The sequence below is a fragment of the Anomaloglossus baeobatrachus genome, chromosome 1 (genome assembly GCF_048569485.1).
Source record: "Anomaloglossus baeobatrachus isolate aAnoBae1 chromosome 1, aAnoBae1.hap1, whole genome shotgun sequence".
In the NCBI taxonomy this organism is placed as follows: Eukaryota; Metazoa; Chordata; class Amphibia; order Anura; family Aromobatidae; genus Anomaloglossus; species Anomaloglossus baeobatrachus.
The window spans coordinates 917,820,793-917,844,083 of NC_134353.1; the positions used below are offsets into that span (position 1 = coordinate 917,820,793).

At 45.4% G+C, this 23,291-nt stretch overlaps 1 protein-coding gene across 1 annotated transcript in view; it reads right to left on the reverse strand.

Annotated features, from left to right (window-relative positions):
* The window catches only part of KIAA1328 (KIAA1328 ortholog), a 249,927-nt gene that overhangs the window by 36,886 nt on the left and 189,750 nt on the right, over positions 1–23,291 (reverse strand). The window contains exons 9-10 of the mRNA XM_075327734.1: positions 22,362–22,510; positions 11,684–11,780 (exon numbers count right to left, since the gene is read on the reverse strand). Of these exons, the coding sequence (XP_075183849.1) occupies positions 11,684–11,780; positions 22,362–22,510 (246 nt within the window). The remainder of the gene's footprint in view (positions 1–11,683; positions 11,781–22,361; positions 22,511–23,291) is intronic.

Here is a 23,291-nt window from a genome sequence, read left to right on the forward strand (position 1 = left end):
TTCTTTAGTTATTTTACTTATTTTCTCATTTTTTTAAAAATACTAATTTATTTATATTTATCCATATACACCCATGTCCATATATGTGTATATAATTAAATAATTGTCCCAAATGGGAGGAATATGCATACCAAGGTACAAATTAATCTCAAGCCACATGCATTCCCATTTATATGACATGTTCCCAAAAAAAAAAAAATTTTCAAATATTTTAAATACTGTCCAAAATTCAAATATAGCATATACCAATTTCATCCTGTATTTAAGGCCAAACCCCAATTTATGTACTCGCACATAAAGGGAAAACCTTCCCCTAATGAAAGTAAGGAAAAAACACCAATTATTATCCGCTAATAAGGAACTTCTAAGAAGCCAGAATCAGAAAATATATCGCAGATCCGAGCGGTAATTAAAACCGCCTGGGTATCTTGAATCTAGCCGCAGGATCCATTTGGCCTCAGCCAGCAAAAGAGCCTGAAACCAGTCCCCCCCCTGCGGGGGGGTCTAGGTACAGATTCCACACCTGTAATCCTCAATGATGAAAAGTCTGCTGAATGACCTTCAATATAATGCCTAGTGAGACCAGATAACGAACGCTTTTTAACCAACGCTACATAATTTAAAGAATTACTATCCAGGGCTGCAGACGGAATCCGAACATGCTCAGAGATCCTAGCTCTCAGGGCTCTTGAGGTGCAACCTACATAATTTTTAACACATAGTGTGCATGTGGCTACATAGACCACATGTGTCGAGGCACAATTAATGAAGGGTCGTATGTTAAGAGTTTTCACCATTAATCAAAAGGGATTTGTTATTACCCATAAAGCGACAGAGGCCACAACGATTAGATCCACACTTATATGAGCCAGTAACGTTCAACCAGGTTCTATTAGCTTTTTTAGAGGAAAATAAACTGGGAGCCACTAGATTGCCTATAGTACAAGCTCTTCTGGCCACAATATTAACCCCTCAGTGGAGAATCTTATCCAAAATAGCATCTTGCCACAAAAGAGGAATAAGGCTGGTTTCACACTACGTCTTTTTAACATCCGTCCTTAACGTTATTTTAGCGGACAAGCGGATCCAGTGCAAATGCGTTTTCATTTCAATGCATTTGCAATGGACTCGCGTTAACATCCGTTCACCTGCGTTTGCCTGCGTTATAGTGAGGATCCAGTGACTTGCAGTATTTTAACATGTTTCAAAAACGCTACTTGTAGCGTTTTTGAGCTCCGTCCAAATACTGCAAATTGCTGGATCCTGACTATAACGTACGCAAACGCAGGTGAACGCTGCATGCTGATAGACAGGATCCTGCTTTTGTACTGAGCATGCCCAGAAAGTACTGAGCATGCCCAGAACCAGTCTCGCGTGATCTGTCTCTCTCTCCTCCTCCCTCCCTCACCCTCTCTATCTGTCTTTCCCCCTTCCTCCCTCCCTCTCCCCCACCTGAGAGCTGCGGACACTCGTAACCAAGGTAAATATCGCGTAACCACTTCTCTTAGTTACCCGATGTTTACGTTGGTTACGTGTGCAGGCAGCCCTGCTCCTAGCAGCTGCAGACACTCGTAACCAAGATAAATATCGGGTATCCAAGGCCGATGTTTACCTTGGTTACCAGCGTCTGCAGCTGTCAGAAGCCTCCTCCCAGTCTAGTTCCCCTCACTCCCGATCACATGACTCCAATGCCCGCCCCTAAACATCCAGTGCAGGATCCTGCAAAATAACATATGCGTTTGCATACGTTATTTGCTGTAAAAGCAGGATCCGTACTTCCGCTAAAAAAACGTTTTCAGCGGATGTTAAAAAGACGTAGTGTGAAACTAGCCTAAAGCGCTGAACAATCCGTTTTATTTGCAAAAAAGTCGGTACTAAAGGGAGTAGAAAAAGTAACCCGGTTTTTAGTAGTGGGCATGACTACACGATCCTTCAATAAATCAGATCTACTTCTACTAGCCGCTACTGGTAAGGGGTCCAGTTCTGGCAACTATTGGTCTGAGGGGGGGGGGGGGGGGGGAATACCTTTATGTATCTTCGGAAGACCCTGAAATATAGGGCAAACCGGAGAATCCACAAGAAGATATTCAAAGACTTTTTTATTAAAAAAAACCCCATTCTAGTCCCCGTGACAACAAGGTATGCATTTTCGTGGTAAAATCCGAAGTGGGGTCACATGAGAGCTGTCTATACGTAGAAGTATCACTTAGAATAGTATTAATCTCCCTCTCATACAATGTGCTATCCAGCACTACCACTGAAACCCTAATCTAGTTTAATGGTAACTCTCTCAATTTGAGATTTGTAATGCATTTACACATGGAATTGGCCCCCTTTTTGGACATCCTGCTGTCTGGCGATGCGGTATCTGGAGTTATACATTCTTCCCTTTGTAGAAAGCCTATTTGTGGGAACACTTCTCTACACGCTGGCAGTTGTCATATGCCCCACACATTGCTCAATTTACCAGTGGGAGAATTTTTGAGAGCGAAGCGTGCATGCACACTAGAAGAATCCTACAATACTGAGGCGGCACATAATAAACATAGACTCAGTGAGAGAGGGTATTCTAACCGCACTCTTAATAGAGCGACCTCTATAGCGGCTAGTAGAAGTAGATCTGATTTATTGAAGGATCGTGTAGTCATGCCTACTACTAAAAACCAGGCTACTTTTTCTACTCCCTTTAGTACCGACTTATTTCAAATAAAACGGATTGTTCAGCGTTTTATTCCTCTTTTCCGGCAAGATGCTATTTTGGATAGGATTCTCCACTCAGGGGTTAATACTGTGGCCAGAAGAGCTTGTACTATAGGCAATCTAGTGGCTCCCAGTTTATTTTCCTCTAAAAAAGCTAATAGAACCTGGTTGAACGTTACTGGCTCATATAAATGTGCATCTAATCGTTGTGGCCTCTGCCGCTTTATGGGTAATAACAAATCCCTTTTGATTAATGGTGAAAACTCTTAACATACGATCCTTCATTAATTGTGCCTCGACACATGTGGTCTATGTAGCCACATGCACACTATGCGTTAAAAATTATGTAGGTTGCACCTCAAGAGCCTTGAGAGCTAGGATCTCTGAGCATGTTCGGATTCCGTCTGCAGCCCTGGATAGTAATTCTTTAAATTATGTAGCGTTGGTTAAAAAGCGTTCGTTATCTGGTCTCACTAGGCATTATATTGAATGTCATTCAGCAGACTTTTCATCATTGAGGATTACAGGTGTGGAATCTGTACCTAGACCCCCCCCCCCCGGGAGGATCTGGTTTCAGGCTCTTTTGCTGGCTGAGGCCGGTTTCACACATCCGGCTTTTTGCAGTTTTGCCGGATGCGGCGCTCTCCCGTACAGTTAATACAGTACAGTGACAGCGCAACAAGCGCCGGTCACATGCTGTCATGTGACTGGCGCATGTGACCCGGAAGTTACAGCGCTGTCACTGTACTGTGTTAACTGTACGGGAGAGCGCCGCATCCGGCAAAACGGCAAAAAGCCGGATGTGTGAAACCGGCCTGAGGCCAAATGGATCCTGCGGCTAGATTCAAGATACCCAGGCGGTTTTAATTACCGCTCGGATCTGCGATATATTTTCTGATTCTGGCTTCTTAGAAGTTCCTTATTAGCGGATAATAATTGGTGTTTTTTCCTTACTTTCATTAGGGGAAGGTTTTCCCTTTATGTGTGAGTACATAAATTGGGGTTTGGCCTTAAATACAGGATTAAATTGGTATATGCTATATTTGAATTTTGGACAGTATTTAAAATATTTGAAATTTTTTTTATTTTTTTTTGGGAACATGTCATATAAATGGGAATGCATGTGGCTTGAGATTAATTTGTACCTTGGTATGCATATTTCTCCCATTTGGGACAATTATTTAATTATATACACATATATGGACATGGGTGTATATGGATAAATATAAATTAGTATTTTTAAAAAAAATGATAAAATAAGTACCGTATTTTTCGCTTTATAAGACGCACTTTTTTTACCCCAACATTGTGGGGAAAATAGGGGTGCGTCTTACAAAGTGAATGTAACCTACCGGGCAGTGATGCAGCGGTGGAGTGAGTCACAGGAGGCTGGTGCTGGTGCTGCCGCTGGAGCGGAGGCGGCCGCCATGGATCCCGCGCAATCGGCTGCGGTGGCGGCCGCCATGGATCCCCCGGCAATCGGCTGCGGTGGCGGTGGCGGCCGCCATGGATCCCCCGGCAATCGCTGCGGTGGCGGCCGCCATGGATCCCGCGGCATTCGGCTGCGGTGGCGGCCGCCATGGATCACCCGGCAATCGGCTGCGGTGGCGGTGGCGGCCGCCATGGATCCCCCGGCAATCGCTGCGGTGGCGGCCGCCATAGCCGAAATCTTTATCTGCGCCTGCGCTGCCTTCCGGAAAATGGCGGAGGTGACGCAGGCGCAGATGGAGATCTCAGAGAAGCGAGATCTCCATCTGCGCATGCGCTGCCTTCCGTAGCCATTTTCCTGAAGTCCATCGCGTCGGAGGCTACGCAGGCGCAGATAGAGATCGCGGCTCTCGAAGATCGCGATCTGCGCATGCGCGGGCTCCATTTTAGATCTCCGCAGCAGACGGAGACTATCATAAGAAAGAGGAGAGAGAGAAGAACGATTCTCCCTCTCCTCGCTAGGGCTGGATGCTGATTGGTGGAGACAACTTCTGCAGAGCTGCCTCCACCAATCAGTGATCTGAGCCTGACAAAGTGTTGTCAGTTGAACGAAGGGTCCTAATAGGTGAGCAAAAAACACTGAAGGGGAACACAACCCCCATCATCAGCCTTCAGAATATACTGTATCAATCGGTGTATTCTGAAGGATGATGGGGGCTGTAGTCCTTTATTGTAAACACTCCAGGGAGGGACTAATGTAGTGGCCAAAGTGTAAATGTAACTACAACCCCCCTCATCTTTCAGAATACAGCCATGTATGGTATACAGTACATGGGTGTATTCCTAAGGATGAGGGGGGTGGTAGTCCCAGATCCCCATAAAAGTGCATCATGCAGGTCCCCCATAGCCGTGTCATCCACGGATCCCACATAACAGTGCATCATCCACAGGTCCCCATAATAGTGCGTCATCCACAGGTCCCCCATAATAGTGCATCATCCACATGTCCCCCATAATAGTGCGTCATCCACAGGTCCCCCATAGCAGTGCGTCATCCACAGGTCCCCCATAGCAGTGCGTCATCCACAGGTCCCCCATAGCAGTGCGTCATTCACAGGTCCCCCATAATAGTGCGTCATCCACATGTCCCCCATAATAGTGCGCCATCCACAGGTCCCCCATAGCAGTGCGTTATCCACAGATCCCCCACAGCAGTGTCATCCACAGGTTCCCCATAGCAGTGCGTCATCCACATGTCCCCCATAATAGTGAGTCATCCACATGTCCCCCATAATAGTGCGCAATCCACAGGTCCCCCATAGCGGTGCGTTATCCACAGATCCCCCACAGCAGTGTCATCCACAGGTCCCTCATAATAGTGAGTCATCCACATGTCCCCCATAATAGTGCGCCATCCACAGGTCCCCCATAGCAGTGCGTCATTCACAGGTCCCCCATAATAGTGCGTCATCCACAGGTCCCCCATAATAGTGCGTCATCCACAGGTCCCCCATAATACTGCGTCATCCACAGGTCCCCCACAGCAGTGTCATCCACAGGTTCCCGACAGCAGTGTGTCATCCACAGGTCCCCCATAACAGACCCTCATCCATAGGCCCCCCATAATAGTGCGTAATACTCAGGTCCCCCGTAAAGAGGGCATTATCCGCAGATCCCTCATAACAATGTTATTCATTCATTGTAGCTTTCTGAATGCTGACAGCACTGATGAGGAATTCCTGGGGTTCCCTGAGGACTAGAAGAGTCCCGTATCTGAGGACTAAAGCTTTCCTTCCTATGTTGTTCACAAACATGGTTCATGTTACAAACAATGCTGCTATTGACTCCTGTTGAGTCTAAATTGTTAAAATAATGTTATTTTAATTTTATTAAAATGTTCTAGCACACTATTTGGCTCAATTTTTTTTTTTTAATTTTCCTCCTCCAAAACCTAGGTGCGTCTTATAATCAGGTGCGTCTTATAAAGCGAAAAATACGGTAAATAAAATAACTAAAGAATAAGGGCATTAGAGAATGAAGATAAAGTAATAAATAAATATTTTTTCATATATGCATCTTTATGTAATTTGTGAATATTTTGGAGGTCTTGTGCTTACAATTGGGAATTCTCTCTTTTTTGACGTACACGTGCATTCTCATTGGGACTCCTGCCCACCTGATGACTAGTTTTAATATAAGCGGTCTTTATACCTGATTGTTCACTCATATATACATTGGTATATTCGCTGATATATTTATATGATTTTGATACTAAAGCGGTTGGATCACTGACCCTTTCCATTACTATTAATGTAATTTTTTTTGTGTTTAATGTATTTTGATTTTATTTTTAACCATGTATTGTCTTGCTTGTTCATCTTTTGCAATTATGTATGAAGGTTTACACCCACTGCCAGTTGATTGCAATTAGTGATGACCAGCTTTTCTTCTGTGTCCACATAGTGAGTTAGTCTATTTTAGTAGCTGAGTGGTGTACATGGATTACTTATGATTAAGGACTCTTTGCTTTTAATATGGAAGTCCGAAACGCGTAAAGTTTCCATGGGGTAACTCCCTCCTTTTGTTTACACGGATGGAACCTTTTTAATACTTGCCAATAAAGCTTCGACATTTTATTCAGAGGTATTTGTGCCGGATCCTTTCCTTTCCTTTTGCATCCATTGAAGTTTGCCACCCACCCAAGTCTTTTTCAGTGATAATTGTAAGCCATTGGGTAAAACTAAGTACATACAGTAGCTATAAATTTTATTTCCTCTGCCCAAGTGCATGATCTTTCATTTATCCACATTAAATGGGTAATCCACTACTAGGACAACCCCTTCTAATTCCACATTCACTCCTATTAAAATAAAAAAGTCTATTTATACCTCCAGTAGTGGCGTGGTTCCAGCGGTGTCAGAGCTCCTGTACCCGGGGCCTACGTGAGGTTGTGAAGTGGCGTGAGACCTATGACCAATCACCGCCGGCGTCTTTCTCCTCGCCTTCAGATGCTGGAGCAAACAACAGGAAGTGCACGGCAGCCGTAGATGTTACTTTCTGTTGATTAATTCATCCAAAAGCGAGGAGAAAATCCAGTGGTGATTGGTCACGGGGCTCGTGTGACGTCTCAACCTCACGTAAGCCTTGGGAATGTAATCCAAGACACTGCTGGAGCTGCGCCACCATCGGAAGGGAGTATAGGCTTTTTTATTTTAATAGTGGTAAACATGTGGAATCAGTCCAAGTAATGGAAAACCCCTTTAAAACATCAATTGCCATTTCTCAGCCCATACCGGCAGCTTCCATCAATGTAATTTTAAATTATCCTCCTCTGTACTGATTACCCTGCAAAAGTTAATATTTGCACATATTGAAATTCTTCTCTGAATGCCCCCTACAAAGTCAATAATAAATGTCAAAAAGAAGAGGGCCCAATACTGACCCCATCCAAGAGTGTTCCATTATTCACCACCCTTTGTTTTCTGGTCACTGAGCCAGTTCTTAACCCAGTTACACATTTTCCCCTATTCCCATTATTCTCATTTTATGTACCAACCTTTTGTGTGGCATTGTATCAAATGCTTTTCAAAAGTCCATATACACAACATCCACTGCATTTCCCTGGCTCCGTTTGGAACTTACCTCCTCACAGAAGTTGATCAGATTATTTTGACAGGACAAATCCATCCATAAACCCATGTTGATACTGGGTTATGAGGCCATTATTCTTGAGATACTCAAGGATAGCACCTCTTAGGAAATCCTCAAGGATTTTACTCATAGTAGAGGCTAAAAACTTACCAACATATAATTTCTGGGCTCAGATTTTATCCCCTTTTGTAATATTCACACCACATTTGCTATACGCCAGTCTTGTGGTACAGACCCTATTATCACAGGTGTGGCCCAGAATCTGAGTTAGGCTGGGGACACAAGGGCTTTATTGCGGGTTAATCGCATGACACTCGGCTACCGCTCTGCTGGAGTGTAAACGGAGTGTCATGCGAGTGTCATGCCACTGTATAGCGTTCCTGTGATCACCTTACAGCCACGGAGGACAGGAAGGGCGCTGGGGAGGAGAGGGAAGGACTAATCTCTATCTCCTCCACTGTCAGCTGATGCTGTTCTTGCACTGCACTCGCATTACACCAGTGTAATGCGAGTGCAGTGCGATGTTTCTGCTGCACCCATAGACTTGTGTGGGTGCGAGAGAATATGAATCGGATCCCACCTGCAGCATGCTGCCATTGTTTTCTCAGTCCGATTAGGGCTGAGAAAAAAAAAAAATCACTCATGGGAGCGACCCCATAGAGCAGGGGTCTCAAACTCGGCTGGGAGTATGGGCTGCACAGAGAAAAAAAAATTTGGGGGCCGAACTCTTTGCAGGACAAAGTGACATTTCTATTGGTACCATATATATGTTATATATACATAATTTTTTTTTTTTTTACACACCTTTGGATTACTGGTTTTGAACATTTTTCACTTATAACAAATGTGCATATTCTTTGTTTAAATATAAAAAAAAAAAAAAAAAAAAAAAAAAAAAAAAGACGTGCCCATCTTTGTTCCTGTCTTGTAGTAATGTGTCCATCCTTGTCCCCATCTTGTAGTAATGTGCAAATCCTGGTCCCCATCCTATAGTAATGTGCCTCATCCTTGTCCCCATCCTATAGTAATGTGCCCATCCTTGTCCCCATCCTATAGTAATGTGCCTCATCCTTGTCCCCATCCTATAGTAATGTGCCTCATCCTTGTCCCCATCCTATAGTCATGTGCCCACCTTGTCCCTATTCTATAATCATGTGCCCATCCTTCTCCCCATCCTATAGTAATGTCCCCAGCCTTGTCCCCATCCTATAGTAATGTGCCCACCTTGTCCCTATTCTATAATCATGTGCCCATCCTTCTCCCCATCCTATAGTAATGTCCCCAGCCTTGTCCCCATCCTATAGTAATGTGTCCCATCATTGTCCTCTTTTACTAATCTCCAATGCAGCCGTAGCCATCCGCCAATCAGAGGTAAGCAGCTGAGGTTATGCAGTTTCCATTGTAGGAATAGCTGTGCACAGAGAGCTTGACTCTGCGCACGCAGCACCGGCAAAACATTCATGTGACATAAAGCGCTGGCAGTGGCCCCTGCAGCGGCTGTGATCGTAAACAGGGGCAAGGGCCTGGGGGTCGCATGACGCAGCCTGAGGGGCCACATGCGGCCCGCGTGTTTGAGACCTGTGCCATAGAGTAACATAGGTCTGGGTGGAATGCGATTTTTTTTTTTTAATCGCATTCCACTCGCTTTGTTTTACTCGCCGTGTGTGCTTAGCCTTAGCGGTAACATTACGCCACCTAGTGCGAAACTTAAGGTGGTGTCACACACAGCGACGACGACAACGACCTCGCTGCTACGTCACCATTTTCTGTGACGTTGCAGCGACTTCCCGTCGCTGTGTGTGGCATCCAGCAACGAGCTGGCCCCTGCTGTGAGGTCGCCGGTCGTTGCTGAATGTCCTGCTTCATTTTTTGGTCGTCACTCTCCCGCTGTGAAGCACACATCGCTGTGTGTGACAGCGAGAGAGCGACGAAATGAAGCGAGCAGGGAGCAGGAGCCGGCGTCTGGCAGCTGCGGTAAGCTGTAACCACGGTAAACATCGGGTAACCAAGGGAAGACCTTTCCCTGGGTACCCGATATTTACCTTCGTTACCAGCGTCTGCCGCTCTCGCTGCCAGTGCTGGCTCCTGCTCTGTGCACATGTAGCTGCAGTACACATCGGGTAATTAACCCAATGTGTACTGTAGCTAGGAGTGCAGGGAGCCAGCGCTAAGCGGTGTGCGCGGCTCCCTGCTCTCTCAACTGTGACATGTGGCTGCAGTACACATCGGGTAATTAACCCAATGTATACTGTAGCTAGGAGAGCAAGGAGCCAGCGCTAAGCAGTGTGCGCGGCTCCCTGCTCTCTGCACTGTGACATGTAGCTGCAGTACACATCGGGTTAATTAACCCGATGTGTACTGTAGCTAGGAGAGCAAGGAGCCAGCGCTAAGCAGTGTGCGCGGCTCCCTGCTCTCTGCACTGTGACATGTAGCTGCAGTACACATCGGGTTAATTAACCCGATGTGTACTGTAGCTAGTAGAGCAAGGAGCCAGCGCTAAGCAGTGTGCGCGGCTCCCTGCTCTCTGCACATGTAGCGATGTTATGATCGCTGCTGCGTCGCTGTGTTTGACACCTAAGCAGCGATCATAACAGCGACTTACAAGGTCGCTGTTACGTCACAGAAAATGGTGATGTAACAGCGATGTCGTCGCTGTCGCTATGTGTGAACCCAGCTTTACTGTACTTTTACAGTAGTGGCCGTCTCCCATGCTTTCAGCTGTAATACTCCGGACACCAGGGTATCGGATGTCTAGCCGGGAAACAATTCGGCTCTCATCACAATAGTCTCGCTGCAGACGGAGGAGAACGATTGTGGCCGCCTCCGTCTTAATGCATTTAGGGGCTCCGGCGAGGGTTCATTCTGTCTCGATTTCGGGGGATTCTGTCTCATCCCGTTCGGGAATGAAATATTGATGAAAATAGGTATGAGGTTAAAAAAAAAAAAAAAAAAAAAAAAAAAGGCTGCCACAAGCAAGAAATAATATTCCTGAATATAATTATGCTCCATTTCAAAAGTAATGCATTTAAATTTATATCAAATGCCTGGAAACGGCCTCAGACGCCAATCCCAATAAGGCAGGATTATGGGATCGAGGTAACTGTTCCTGTCAATTACCGAGACTTGATTTTCAATTTATATTCAAAAGAAGGCTTTTTTTTGTTCCATACACTGGGAGAACGTCTCAATTCCAGGTAAGTTTCAATTACGGAGGATTTCTACTGACAGGCAATAAACAAATAGATTTATAGGCAGAGACCCCCTTCTCTCACCTTCTCCCCCCCAAGTCGTTCATGGATGACAGAAAAAGCCGGCTGTGGAGCTGGAGTCGCTGAATATTAATATACGTCCTAGACCTTATTCGTTATCGCCCGCTGTATAAATTATGCCACATTTTGGGTGACCTTGACCCAAATTACCTTTAAATTGGACTAGGAGACGTACGAGGAGGCTACTGCCGAGGGTCCGCAACCCAAACTTCAACCATGATTGACAGGATGAAGGAGAGGGCAGAGACAGTAAGCACAACCAAAGAGGCTCAGTTATTATGTCGTTACACTAATAAGGTGGAGATCATTGGACCCGGCATCTTCTCTCTGGCATTAGGACCCTGACAAGCCCCCCTTTACATCGTTCATTTGAGGCATATGGAGAGGATACACTACCGACTCCACCACACGAAGAAAAGCAGCTGCACCCTACATGCCGACCTCAGAAACAGGAGCTGGCAGACGCCACCTAGGTAGCTCGTCACACCTGAGAGCTGCCGGATTTCTCCCTCCGGATTGTATGTGTCGTCAGATTGACATTACTATTGGACAATAGACTAGAGCGATACTAAAGCAGATTCCTTCGTGGAGTATCACAATACAGACTACAGGATGTAATCAGCCTCCACCATTACCTGTGGGGATCTCTGTGCTCAACTGATGTCCCTGTGGCTCTCATCTCCATCCGGGAACTCCTTACTGCAGGCGAGGTAGAGGCATGCTTTCTAGCTCCTGTAGGCACAAGGAGAGGAGACATGACATAAAAGCATAATACTGTCCTCTATGTACAACAATATAACACTGCCCCCTATGTACAAGAATATAACTACTATAATACTGCCCCCTATGTACAAGAATATAACTACTATAATACTGCTCCTATGTACAAGAATATAACTACTATAATATTGCCCCCTATTTACAAGAATATAACTACTATAATATTGCCCCCTATTTACAAGAATATAACTACTATAATACTGCTCCTATGTACAAGAATATAACTACTATAATATTGCCCCCTATTTACAAGAATATAACTACTATAATACTGCCCCTATGTACAAGAATATAACTACTATAATACTGCCCCTATGTACAAGAATATAACTACTATAATACTGCTCCCTATTTACAAGAATATAACTACAATAATACTGCTCCCTATGTACAAGAATATAACTACTATAATACTGCTCCTATGTACGAGAATATAACTACTATAATACTGCCTCCTATGTATAAGAATATAACTACTATAATACTGCCCCTATTTACAAGAATATAACTACTATAATATTGCCCCTATATACATGAATATAACTACTATAATATTGCCCCCTATATACAAGAATATAACTACTATAATACTGCTTCCTGTGTACAAGAATATAACTACTATAATACTGCTCCCTATGTACAAGAATATAACTACTATAATACTGCTCCTATATACAAGAATATAGCTACTATAATACTGCCCCCTATTTACAAGAATATAACTACTATAATACTGCTCTTATGTACAAGAATATAACTGCTATAATACTGCCTCCTATTTACAAGAATATAACTACTATAATACTGCCCCTATGTACAAGAATATAAATGCTAATACTGTCTCCTACGTACAAGAATATAACTACTATAATACTGCCCCTATGTACAAGAATATAACTACTATATTACTACCCCTATGTAAAGGAATATAACTACTATAATACTGCCCCTGTGTACAAGAATATAACTACTATAGTACTGCCTCTACGTAGAAGATTATTACTATAATGCTGCCCCTATATACAAGAATACAACTACTATAATACTGCCCCTATGTACAAGAAAATAACTACTATAATACTGCCCCCTATGTACAAGAATATAACTACTATATTACTACCCCTATGTAAAAGAATATAACTACTATATTACTACCCCTATGTAGAAGAATATAACTACTATAATACTGCCCCTGTGTACAAGAATATAACTACTATAGTACTGCCTCTACGTAGAAGATTATTACTATAATGCTGCCCCTATATACAAGAATATAACTACTATAATACTGCCCCTATGTACAAGAATATAACTACTATAATACTGCACTATGTAGAAGTATTATAATACTGCCCCCTACATACAAGAAAATAACTACTCTAATACTGCCCATGTACAAAAATATAATTGCTATAATTCTGCCCCTAAGACTATAACTACTATAATAGTGTCGCTATGTTCAAGAATAAAATGGCTATAGACCAGAAAAATGCCATAGCAATTTTTAATGCATTTTTTTCTGCCAATATCAGATGTGATCTATCTACAGGAAGGATTAGTATAGATATTTAGATTACCTATTAATTTGAATATACTAATAACTTTGGCTTAAAAAAACCCCCAAAAAACCTGAAGTGGCCATTTCCTAAATGTTATACTTGAAAAACTTCCTAATACTGCTGTGGAGACCTCATGAGTTGGGGACACAGCGGGCACATTATACTGTGTGCGGGTGGTAGAGTGGGGCCTACTATGAAAAGCATCATAATGTATGTGGGGGACACAGCATTATGTGGAGGATTCTCCCAGGGGGTGTAATATTGAATGGGGAGGCATCATAGTATTATATGGGGGCCATGAAAGGGGATCAAAGTAAGTGATAACAATATGGGGGGCTTTCACCAGTTCTGTTTGGGAGCTCCAAATACACAATTCAGGGTTAGGGGTGTGGCGTAGAGTTTAAAAACAAAATAGGTGACTTTTTCCAGTGTTGAGGACAGAAAACAAGGAACAACTCTTAAATATGGGAGTTATGGGTAAAATATCAAATATCTCATACTGGAAACTCGGGAGTAAAGGGGCATTTACATTGGCCGATGATCCGTCAGTCAGGCCCCTGAGGAAGCTGCATTAGGTGGTGATACGAGTTGGGCACTGGCTCCTCTAGCAGGCAACTCTATATACTTGTATATACCCCTGGTATCATTAATGATATTCATATATTGAAGCTCTACATGCACGTTGCCCTATTCTGACTTTTTTTTTTTTGCATAAAATTCTTAATTTTTGCAGCATTTATCTAATTATTTATTAGTTTGCTTTGTATATTTCACCTGCGTATGTGAGTGCTCTATTATTATTTGGGACATTTATGTACGCTGGGTGTTTTGAGGATTATTACATCTCTCCTGTGTCATATGTACTTTTTCTTTTTAATTGTTTTTATATAAAAATTGTTAGTACTAATTTTTGATGAGCAATAAAAGCCGTGTTTTTTATATTAGATGAGGTTGTACTGTTTAGCTTTTATCTTTCCCTAACTCGTCAGAGTGTAACGCAAACGACTGATTGCTCACGATACTTGGGTAATGTGGACGGGTTTAGCGACTGAACGATGTGTCAGAAAATAAAAATAAAATAAATCTTTATTTTTATATAGCACTAACATATTACGCAGAGCTTTACATACATCAGTGACACTGTCCCCATTGGGGCTCACAATCTAGAGTCCCTCTCTGTATGTCTTTGGAGTGTGGGAGGAAACCGGAGAACCCGGAGGAAACCCGCGCAAACACGGGGAGAACATAAACTCCTTGCAGATGTTGTCCTTGGTGGGATTGAACCCAGGACCCCAGTGCTGCAAGACTGCAGTGCTAACCACTGAGCCACCACAAGACTGCAGTGCTAACCACTGAGCCACCACAAGACTGCAGTGCTAACCACTGAGCCACCACAAGACTGCAATGCTAACCACTGAGCCACCGTGCCCCCCTACTCTTACATTGGGCATGAAATCGTTTAGGCAAGTGACAAAAATTCTCATTCATCTATAAACAATTGGAGGTTGTTCTACCTGTGTAAGTAGGATAATAAACAAAGTAAATGATGTGCACTGAGCGATCTGTTATTCATGTGGTCCAGCTCGCTCAGTGCACACGGGCTGCCCTGGGGTGCTCGGCACAAGACAATGCATTGCTGAGAAGCATGATCCTTTGTGCTGAACGACACATCGTTTCACCAGATGAGCAAGCGTTTTAAGAATCCCCATTCATGATTATCTTGCAGTGTATATGCTGAATACCCTCACGCTTACCTTTGCCTAAAACAGCTGATAACAGAGGACAATACAATGTATTAGCAGGGTAAGGGGTACTTCACACACAGCGAGATCGCTACTGAGATCGCTGCTGAGTCACGTTTTTTGTGACCTCATTAGCGATCTCGCTGTGTGTGACACTGAGCAGCGATCTGGCCCCTGCTGTGAGATCGCTGCTCGTTACACACAGTGCTGGTTCGTTTTTTTTATTGTTGCTCTCCCGCTGATAAGCACACATCGCTGTGTGTGATCGCGAGAGAGCAACAATCCTGAATGTGCAGGGAGCAGGAGCCGGCGTCTGACAGCCTGCGGTAAGCTGTAACCAAGGTAAACATCGGGTAACCAAGGTGATTACCCGATATTTACCTTCGTTACCAGCCTCCGCAGCTCTCACTCTGCCAGTGCCGGCTCCTGCTCCCTGCACATGCCAAGTTAAGCGGTGTGAGCTGGTAACTAAGGTAAACATCGGGTAACCATACCCGATGTTTACCTTAGTTACCAGTGTCCGCAGCTTCCAGACGCCGGCTCCGTGCAAGCGCAGCGTCGCTTGCACGTCGCTGCTGGCTGGGGGCTGGTCACTGGTGAGATCAGCTGTTTGACAGCTCACCAGCGACCATGTAGCGATGCAGCAGCGATCCTGACCAGGTCAGATCGCTGGTCGGATCGCTTCTGCATCGCTAAAGTGTGAAGGTACCCTAAGTCAGCTCATCCCTAGTGTGAAATCAGGGAGCAATGAGATGGTTTCCACCTGTTCAATAATCAGATTCTCGTGGTCATCTTTAGCCGGCTGGTTTATGGTTACATGATGCAATCTCGCTTTTTTTTTTTATAAAAACTAAAAATATTTTTACAGCAATTTTCGGAAAATTATGGCTGAATATTGTCATTAAGTGAATTCTGCTCCATATAAAAATACAGCTCAGAAAGTTTACTGGCAGAAAAGCACAATCTTCCAAGAGGCATTGATTGGCGCTGCCTCATCCCAGACTGAGGAGCTGGAAAATGACTGTGTGAATTCGATGAGCACAACACAAAGCGCTGAAATATCAGAGGACTATATAGCCCCAGTAATAGGGCCTGAACCCCTGTTAGTCAAAACTGATTTTGCTTCAAATTAGAAATTGATTTTTGCTGGACACCAGTCGTCTGCAGACTCGGGAGCTTTTGTTGCTGTGCAGTGAAAGGGATTAACCTCGCCTGCCGCTCGGGTGCAACCTGACGACACTGTTTGGAGCGAGAGCAAAAACTCCTTTTAATGCAAGGACGGTCTGGCCGGGCGTCACGGGTTATTTCTTTACTTCCAGATCAAATCTTTGCAATTTCTTAGCTTTTTTTTTTTGCATTGTGTTTATTTGTATGGTGAAAGCATCAAAAGGTGCACAAAGAAAAAAGGAAAAAAAAAACGGAAGGTGGGGGAAATAAGATCTTACAGGCTTCGTGAAGGATAAAGGGACTCTGAAATTCATACAACACGGCATTAAAAAAATCTGGAAAATCATAGTAATATAAATTTTACATAGGCAAAAAAAATACAGAAAAGAAAAAAAAGTTTTGCTCTTTTTAAATGGAACACGTGAGGAAGTGCACGTCCTTTTTGCTTTCAGGAATCGGATCATACTCAGCTATTCAAGTGAATGGGTCCGCAAAAAGATAAAAAAAAAACTGATAACACTGATCCTTTTGTAGTCTGGAATCTATTTCATTATTTTCCAGGATACAGCGCTCACTTTAGATGTAATGCAGGTTGCTAAAAAAAAAAAATTTTAATTGTAAATCTGTGTTAGGGTATTAGAAAAAAAAAATGTAAAAATCCCCAAACAGAGTCAATAGAGCCTGGGCTGTCCATGATAGATATGGCATGGATCAGATTCCAATGGGTACCCTTCCCTTCATTCTCCACCTTTGAATGCTATGATCAGAACAGATTCCAGCAAAATTATTCGCAGGACCCCATGGAGCGCCACAACAACAAAGCATGGAGAGCCTCCTACCAGGTTACACTTCTGCTTTGAAAACGACATTGCGCATGATGTCCTTTGTAGGCCTTGACAGTGTGCATGACGTTCTTTGTAGGCCTTGGTGACACTGTGCACGACGTCCTTTGTAGGCCTTGATGACATTGTGCACGATGTCCTTTGTAGGCCTTGACATTGTGCACGATGTCCTTTGTAGGCCTTGATGACATTGTGCACGATGTCCTTTGTAGGCCTTGATGACATTGTGCACGATGTCCTTTGTCGGCCTTGATGACATTGGACACGTCATCCTTTGTAGGTCTTGATGGCATTGTGCATGATGTCCTTTGTAGGCCTTGATAACAGCGTGCACGACGTCCTTTGTCATCAAGGCCTACAGTGTGCACGATGTCCTTTGTCGGCTTTGAACACATTGGGCACGTCATGCTTTGTAGGTCTTGATGGCATTGTGCACAACGTCCTTTGTAGGCCTTGATGACACTGTGCACGACGTCCTTCGTAGGCCTTGATGACACTGTGCACGACGTCCTTTGTCGGCCTTGATGACACTGCATGACGTCCTTCGTAGGCCTTGATGACACTGTGCACGACGTCCTTCGTAGGCCTTGATAACATCATGCATGACGTTACAAGCTCTACTAAGTAGATTTTCTAATTCTAATCAGAAAAGCTGGCGGGGATACTGCAGGTAGTGGGAGGTTTCAAGTTCTATGGCCCAGTAGCCCCAGACTACAGGCATAACCATTTCAACAGGATCCAGCAAACCTAATACTCCGCTTCATTTAATGTTCTTTATAAAAGCCATTTCTGTTGCACAATTGCTGCATCGAGCGGATTGTGTGGACGCAGCGTCTGATTGGCCGTTGCCTCGGCCTGGCCCCGCCCCCCCACCACGGATTGGTAGCTCGCCTCGGCCTGGCCCCGCCCCCCCGCACAGATTGGCCGCTCGCCCCGGCCCTCCGCACGCATCGCCAGACATAACCTTGCGTTGCTGGGATCGTGACGGAGCCGGTGAACGCTGGTAACCATTATACACATTGGGTAACTAAGGTCCCTTAGTTACCCGATGTGTATCATAGTTACCAGCGTACACCGGCTCCCGGTACACATGTGCAGGGAGCCGGCATTATACTCCTCTCCCCCCAGGACTACTCCTCCTATTATAGTCCTCCTATTATACTCCTCTCTGAGTATAATAGGAGAACTATTATAGCATGGGGGATGGAGCACGATGGGGAGTGCGCAGCATGGGGGATGGAGCACGATGGGGGGTGCGCAGCATGGGGGATGTAGCACGATGGGGGGTGCGCAGCATGGGGGATGGAGCACGATGGGGGGTGCGCAGCATGGGGGATGGAGCACGATGGGGGGTGCGCAGCATGGGGGATGGAGCACGATGGGGGGTGCGCAGCATGGGGGATGGAGCACGATGGGGGGTGCGCAGCATGGGGGATGTAGCACGATGGGGGGTGCGCAGCATGGGGGATGTAGCACGATGGGGAGCGCGCAGCATGGGGGATGGAGGACGATGGGGAGTGCGCAGCATAGGGGATGGAGCACGATGGGGGGTGCGCAGCATGGGGGATGGAGCACGATGGGGGGTGCACACCTCCCCCCACTGCACAACACCACACACACACTGGGAACCACAAACACCGCCCTACACAGACACAGCGCGGCACACACAAATATACGCACATGCCGCACAACACACATTGCACAAAACATACCTCCCACCAAAACACACACACACACACACCCCACCCACACAAAGCTCCACAAACAACGCAACACACACAACGCAACACACAAACACCGCCGCTCTCACCCCCCGCCACACCTGGACAACACCCAGAACATGTACAGCGCCCTACACAAACACTTGGTAACTACACACAACAACATCTATCTATTTATATATAACAAAAATCATACATTAAGTACACAATACGTAAATTCTAGAATACCCGATGCGTAGAATCGGGCCACCTTCTAGTATATATATATGAGGTTGTTGTGTGTAGTTTCCAAGTGTTTGTGTAGGGGCTGTAAATGTTCTGGGTGTTGTCTGGGTGGGGGGGTGTGAGAGCGGTGTTGTTTGTGTGGAGCGCTGTGTGTGTGTTGCGTTGTTTGTGGAGCACTGTGGGTCTGCAGTGTTGTCTGTGTGTGGTGCTGTGTGTGTTGCGCAGTTTGTGTGCGTGTGTGTTTTGGGGGGAGGTATGTTTTGTGCAATGTGTGTGTTGTGCGGTATGTGCGTATATTTGTGTATGCTGCGGTGTTTGTGTGTTGGGTGTTGTGTGTGTGCGGCGTTGTCTGTGTGTGTGGGTGTCTGTGTAGGGCGGTGTTTGTGGTTCCCAGTGTGTGTATGGTGTGTTGTCCATCCCCCCATGCTGCACCCCCCCCCATCGTGCTCCATCCCCCATGCTGCGCACTCCCCATCGTGCTCCATCCCCCATGCTGCGCACTCCCCATCGTGCTCCATCCCCCATGCTGCGCACTCCCCATCGTGCTCCATCCCCCATGCTGCGCACCCCCCATCGTGCTCCATCCCCCATGCTGCGCACTCCCCATCGTGCTCCATCCCCCATGCTGCGCACCCCCCATCGTGCTGCACAGTCACACATCAGACAGTATACACGCACACATCTGATCGCATACACTCACACCCCACTTCTGCCTGTGCCGTCCGGTGGGCGGTCCCAGCAGCTGTGCTGCACGCCGTGCTCCTCTGCATTCTACCGACACGCACACCCCCGATCGCATACACGCACACACCCGATCGCATACATGCACACACACGATTACACGGAAGCCCACACCAGCGTACGCCGGCAACCCCAGCAATGCGAGGGTATGTGTCGGCTGGGTTGCCGGCGTACGCTGGTGTGGGCTCCCGGGGGTACAGAACTCACCTGGGAGTCGGGGCTCCGTGTCGGTTCGGGGAATGCGTGCGGGGCCAGGGCGAGCGTGCAATGCATGAGGGGGGCGGGGCGTGGCCGAGTTGCCAATGCGTGCAGGGGGCCGGGGCGAGAGGCCAATCCGTGTGGGGGCGGAGCCTGGGTGAGCGGCCAATCCGTGCGGGGGGCGGAGCTGGGGCGAGCGGCCAATGAAGCTTGTCTCGGTAACGACAGAATTTTGGAGCAAGACAGACAGACAGAATAAGGCAATTTTATATATTAGATAGAGATATATATATATATATACACACACACACATATACACATCTATATATGTCTATATATGTCTATATCTATCTATATCTATATATCTAATATATATATATAGATAGATATAGATAGATATAGATATATCTATATCTATATCTATATCTATATCTATATCTATATCTATATATATATATATATATATATATATATATATATCTCTCTCTATATATCTATATCTCTCTATATATCTATCTATATATACATATAGCTATATCTATATAGCTATATCTATATATCTATATAGATATATATCTATATATATCTGTGTGTGTGTGTGTTCATATCCCCGAGTGTGGTCAGTATCCCATATCGGGGCCCCACCTTAGCAACTGTACGGTATATACTCTTTGGAGCCATCGCTCTCATTCTTTAAGTCCCCCTTGTTCACATCTGGCAGCTGTCAATTTGCCCCCAATCCTTTTCGTTTCACTTTTTCCCCATTATGTAGATAGGGGCAAAATTGATTGGTAAATTGGAACGCGCGGGGTTAAAATTTCGCCTCACAACATAGCACCCGGCGCTGCCCGGGATAGTAACTGTCTCTCTGTTTGTCTCCCCCTGTCCCTGTCTCCCCCTTTCCCCTGTCTCCCCCTTTCCCCTGTCTCCCCCTTTCCTCTGTCTCCCCCTTTCCCCTGTCTCCCCCTTTCCCCTGTCTCCCCCTTTCCCCTGTCTCCCCCTTTCCCCTGTCTCCCCCTTTCCCCTGTCTCCCCCTTTCCCCTGTCTCCCCCTTTTCCCTGTCTCCCCCTTTTCCCTGTCACTCCCTTTCCCTGTCACTCCCTTTCCCTGTCACTCCCTTTCCCTGTCACTCCCTTTCCCTGTCTTTCCCTTACCCTGTCTTTCCCTTACCCTGTCTTTCCCTTTCCCTGTCAGTCTGTATCTTTGCCTGTGTCTATCTCTTTGTGTCTGTCTCTTACCTTGTCTATGTCTGTCTCTTTCCCTGGCTGCATTGTGACACGCCAACATTCCATATTAGGGCGTGGCTGCGTATTCTTCTGAAGTTCTGGCTGCACTGTGGCCCCGAGCGCCATTCACTTTAATGGAGGCAGGTTTTTTGGCGAATAACTAAAGAGCGGGATTAAAATTTTGATAGTATTTTGAACACGCCCCTATCACGTGACAAAAAGGACGTCATCCCTGGAAGCAGCCCATACAGTCTAGCACTACCCTGAGCACAGTGTGACCGCTGGTGAGGTTTGCGCGCTCACGAGATTATGGGCGGGTACTTGCTGATAACAATCACAGCCCCACCCATAATCACTTGCCTGTGCACTCGTCACCAGCGGTCACACTGCTTAGTCCCGTGAGACTGGCACTGGGCATGCGTGGGGATGGCTGGAGCAGTGGGCGGTGCATCAGCTATGGAAAGGAGCGATGGGGGCGGCATACAGGACCAGGAGGCAGAATAACGGACGCCAGAAAGCCCGCCCCGTGTCATATTTACACTATCTGAATACAAAAAGGTACCACTTTATAAAGCCTTTATTTTGGTCTCACAGGGGGCACAATAATAACAGGGACCTTTCTAGAATGCAGCCCAGGAGCTGCAGAGGGGGAAGCTTTTAGGTTTCTGCTGACAGGTTCCCTTTAAAGACCTTACAAGCTCTTCCTAAACCCTTACTCCAAGTAGGATATGAATACCCTAAAATTAAAGCTGAGATTCTGCACATTAAGACCATATTGATGATATAACCATCTTGAATGTGTTTTGGTGAAAGAAATTACACTGTAGGAAAGTTTTAGAGACAGAAGGTTTTTTAAAGCAACGAGTAATGGTTATTACTGGTTATTAATATCAGAAATTTCTTGTAGTCATCTACTTCCATGTTTACATCCAACAGAGAACTGCGCCTGATTATTGGATTTAACAAGCACCAGATTCTCTAAATTATCAAAACCGGGAATAAAATGAAATTTGTGATATGTTTTTATGGCCGTGCACATATCTGATAATCCACTAATCCTGAATTAAAAATGACAGAATTGATTGTTTTTACAATGGTGTAGACCTTTTTACCTTTACTGACAGTGGATTGCGGCCGGACATATGACCCATCTTCCTGACCCTCGACGTCTAATCCAGCAGCTCTTCCTTCGGACACATTTTTGCTAGGACTTTGCGGCTTTCTCCTGCCCTTACTTGATGGAGTAATCGGGATCACTGGGCTGCGAAGAGGAGAGAAACCATTCAATTATGAGGGGTCAACAAAAATCACTTTCCCAGCAGCAAACCAGCAACAACGGCACTGATAAAAATGGCTGCCAGTACCACGTGCAGGAAAGTGGAGCATCTTTTCAATTGCTTTGGTGATATTCACAATTTGCAAATCTATTAAGCAAATGGTCAGCATTACCTATAGAAACAAAATTAATATGGCTGTAGCGCTCACATAGACTGAGGAGAGCTACCATGAAAAACATTGTGGGAGGACACATAAGGGGTTATCAAGCAATATCGACAGGCAGTAGTACATACAGAAGTGGGTACTGGGACCAACAGGGTGACCCCATACCACCAGCAATGGCAGCTACCCAACGGTCCCAATTCTTAGACACATACATGTCCCTATTCATGAACAAGGCAGCCATATTGGTTATCAATCAGCTTCCCCAGACACAGATCTCTCTCAGATAGTATAGCACAGTCTCATCTCTTTACAATGTATCCACCAATATCATATTTACCAATCTCTGACTCTCTAATTCATACATACCCCTCACAAATCTCCCTTTCTTATTCTGTCTCACTTACCCCCGTCTCACTTTATCTTGTACATATCCCACCTGTGTATCTCTCCTCCACATATCACTCGCTCTCAGTTTCTCGCTAACATATTGCACTCTTTCCGTCTCTCCCTCACACATTGCCCTCTTTCCGTCTCTCCCTCACACATCGCCCTCTTTCAGTCTCTCCCTCACACAGGGCCCTCTTTCCGTCTCTCCCTCA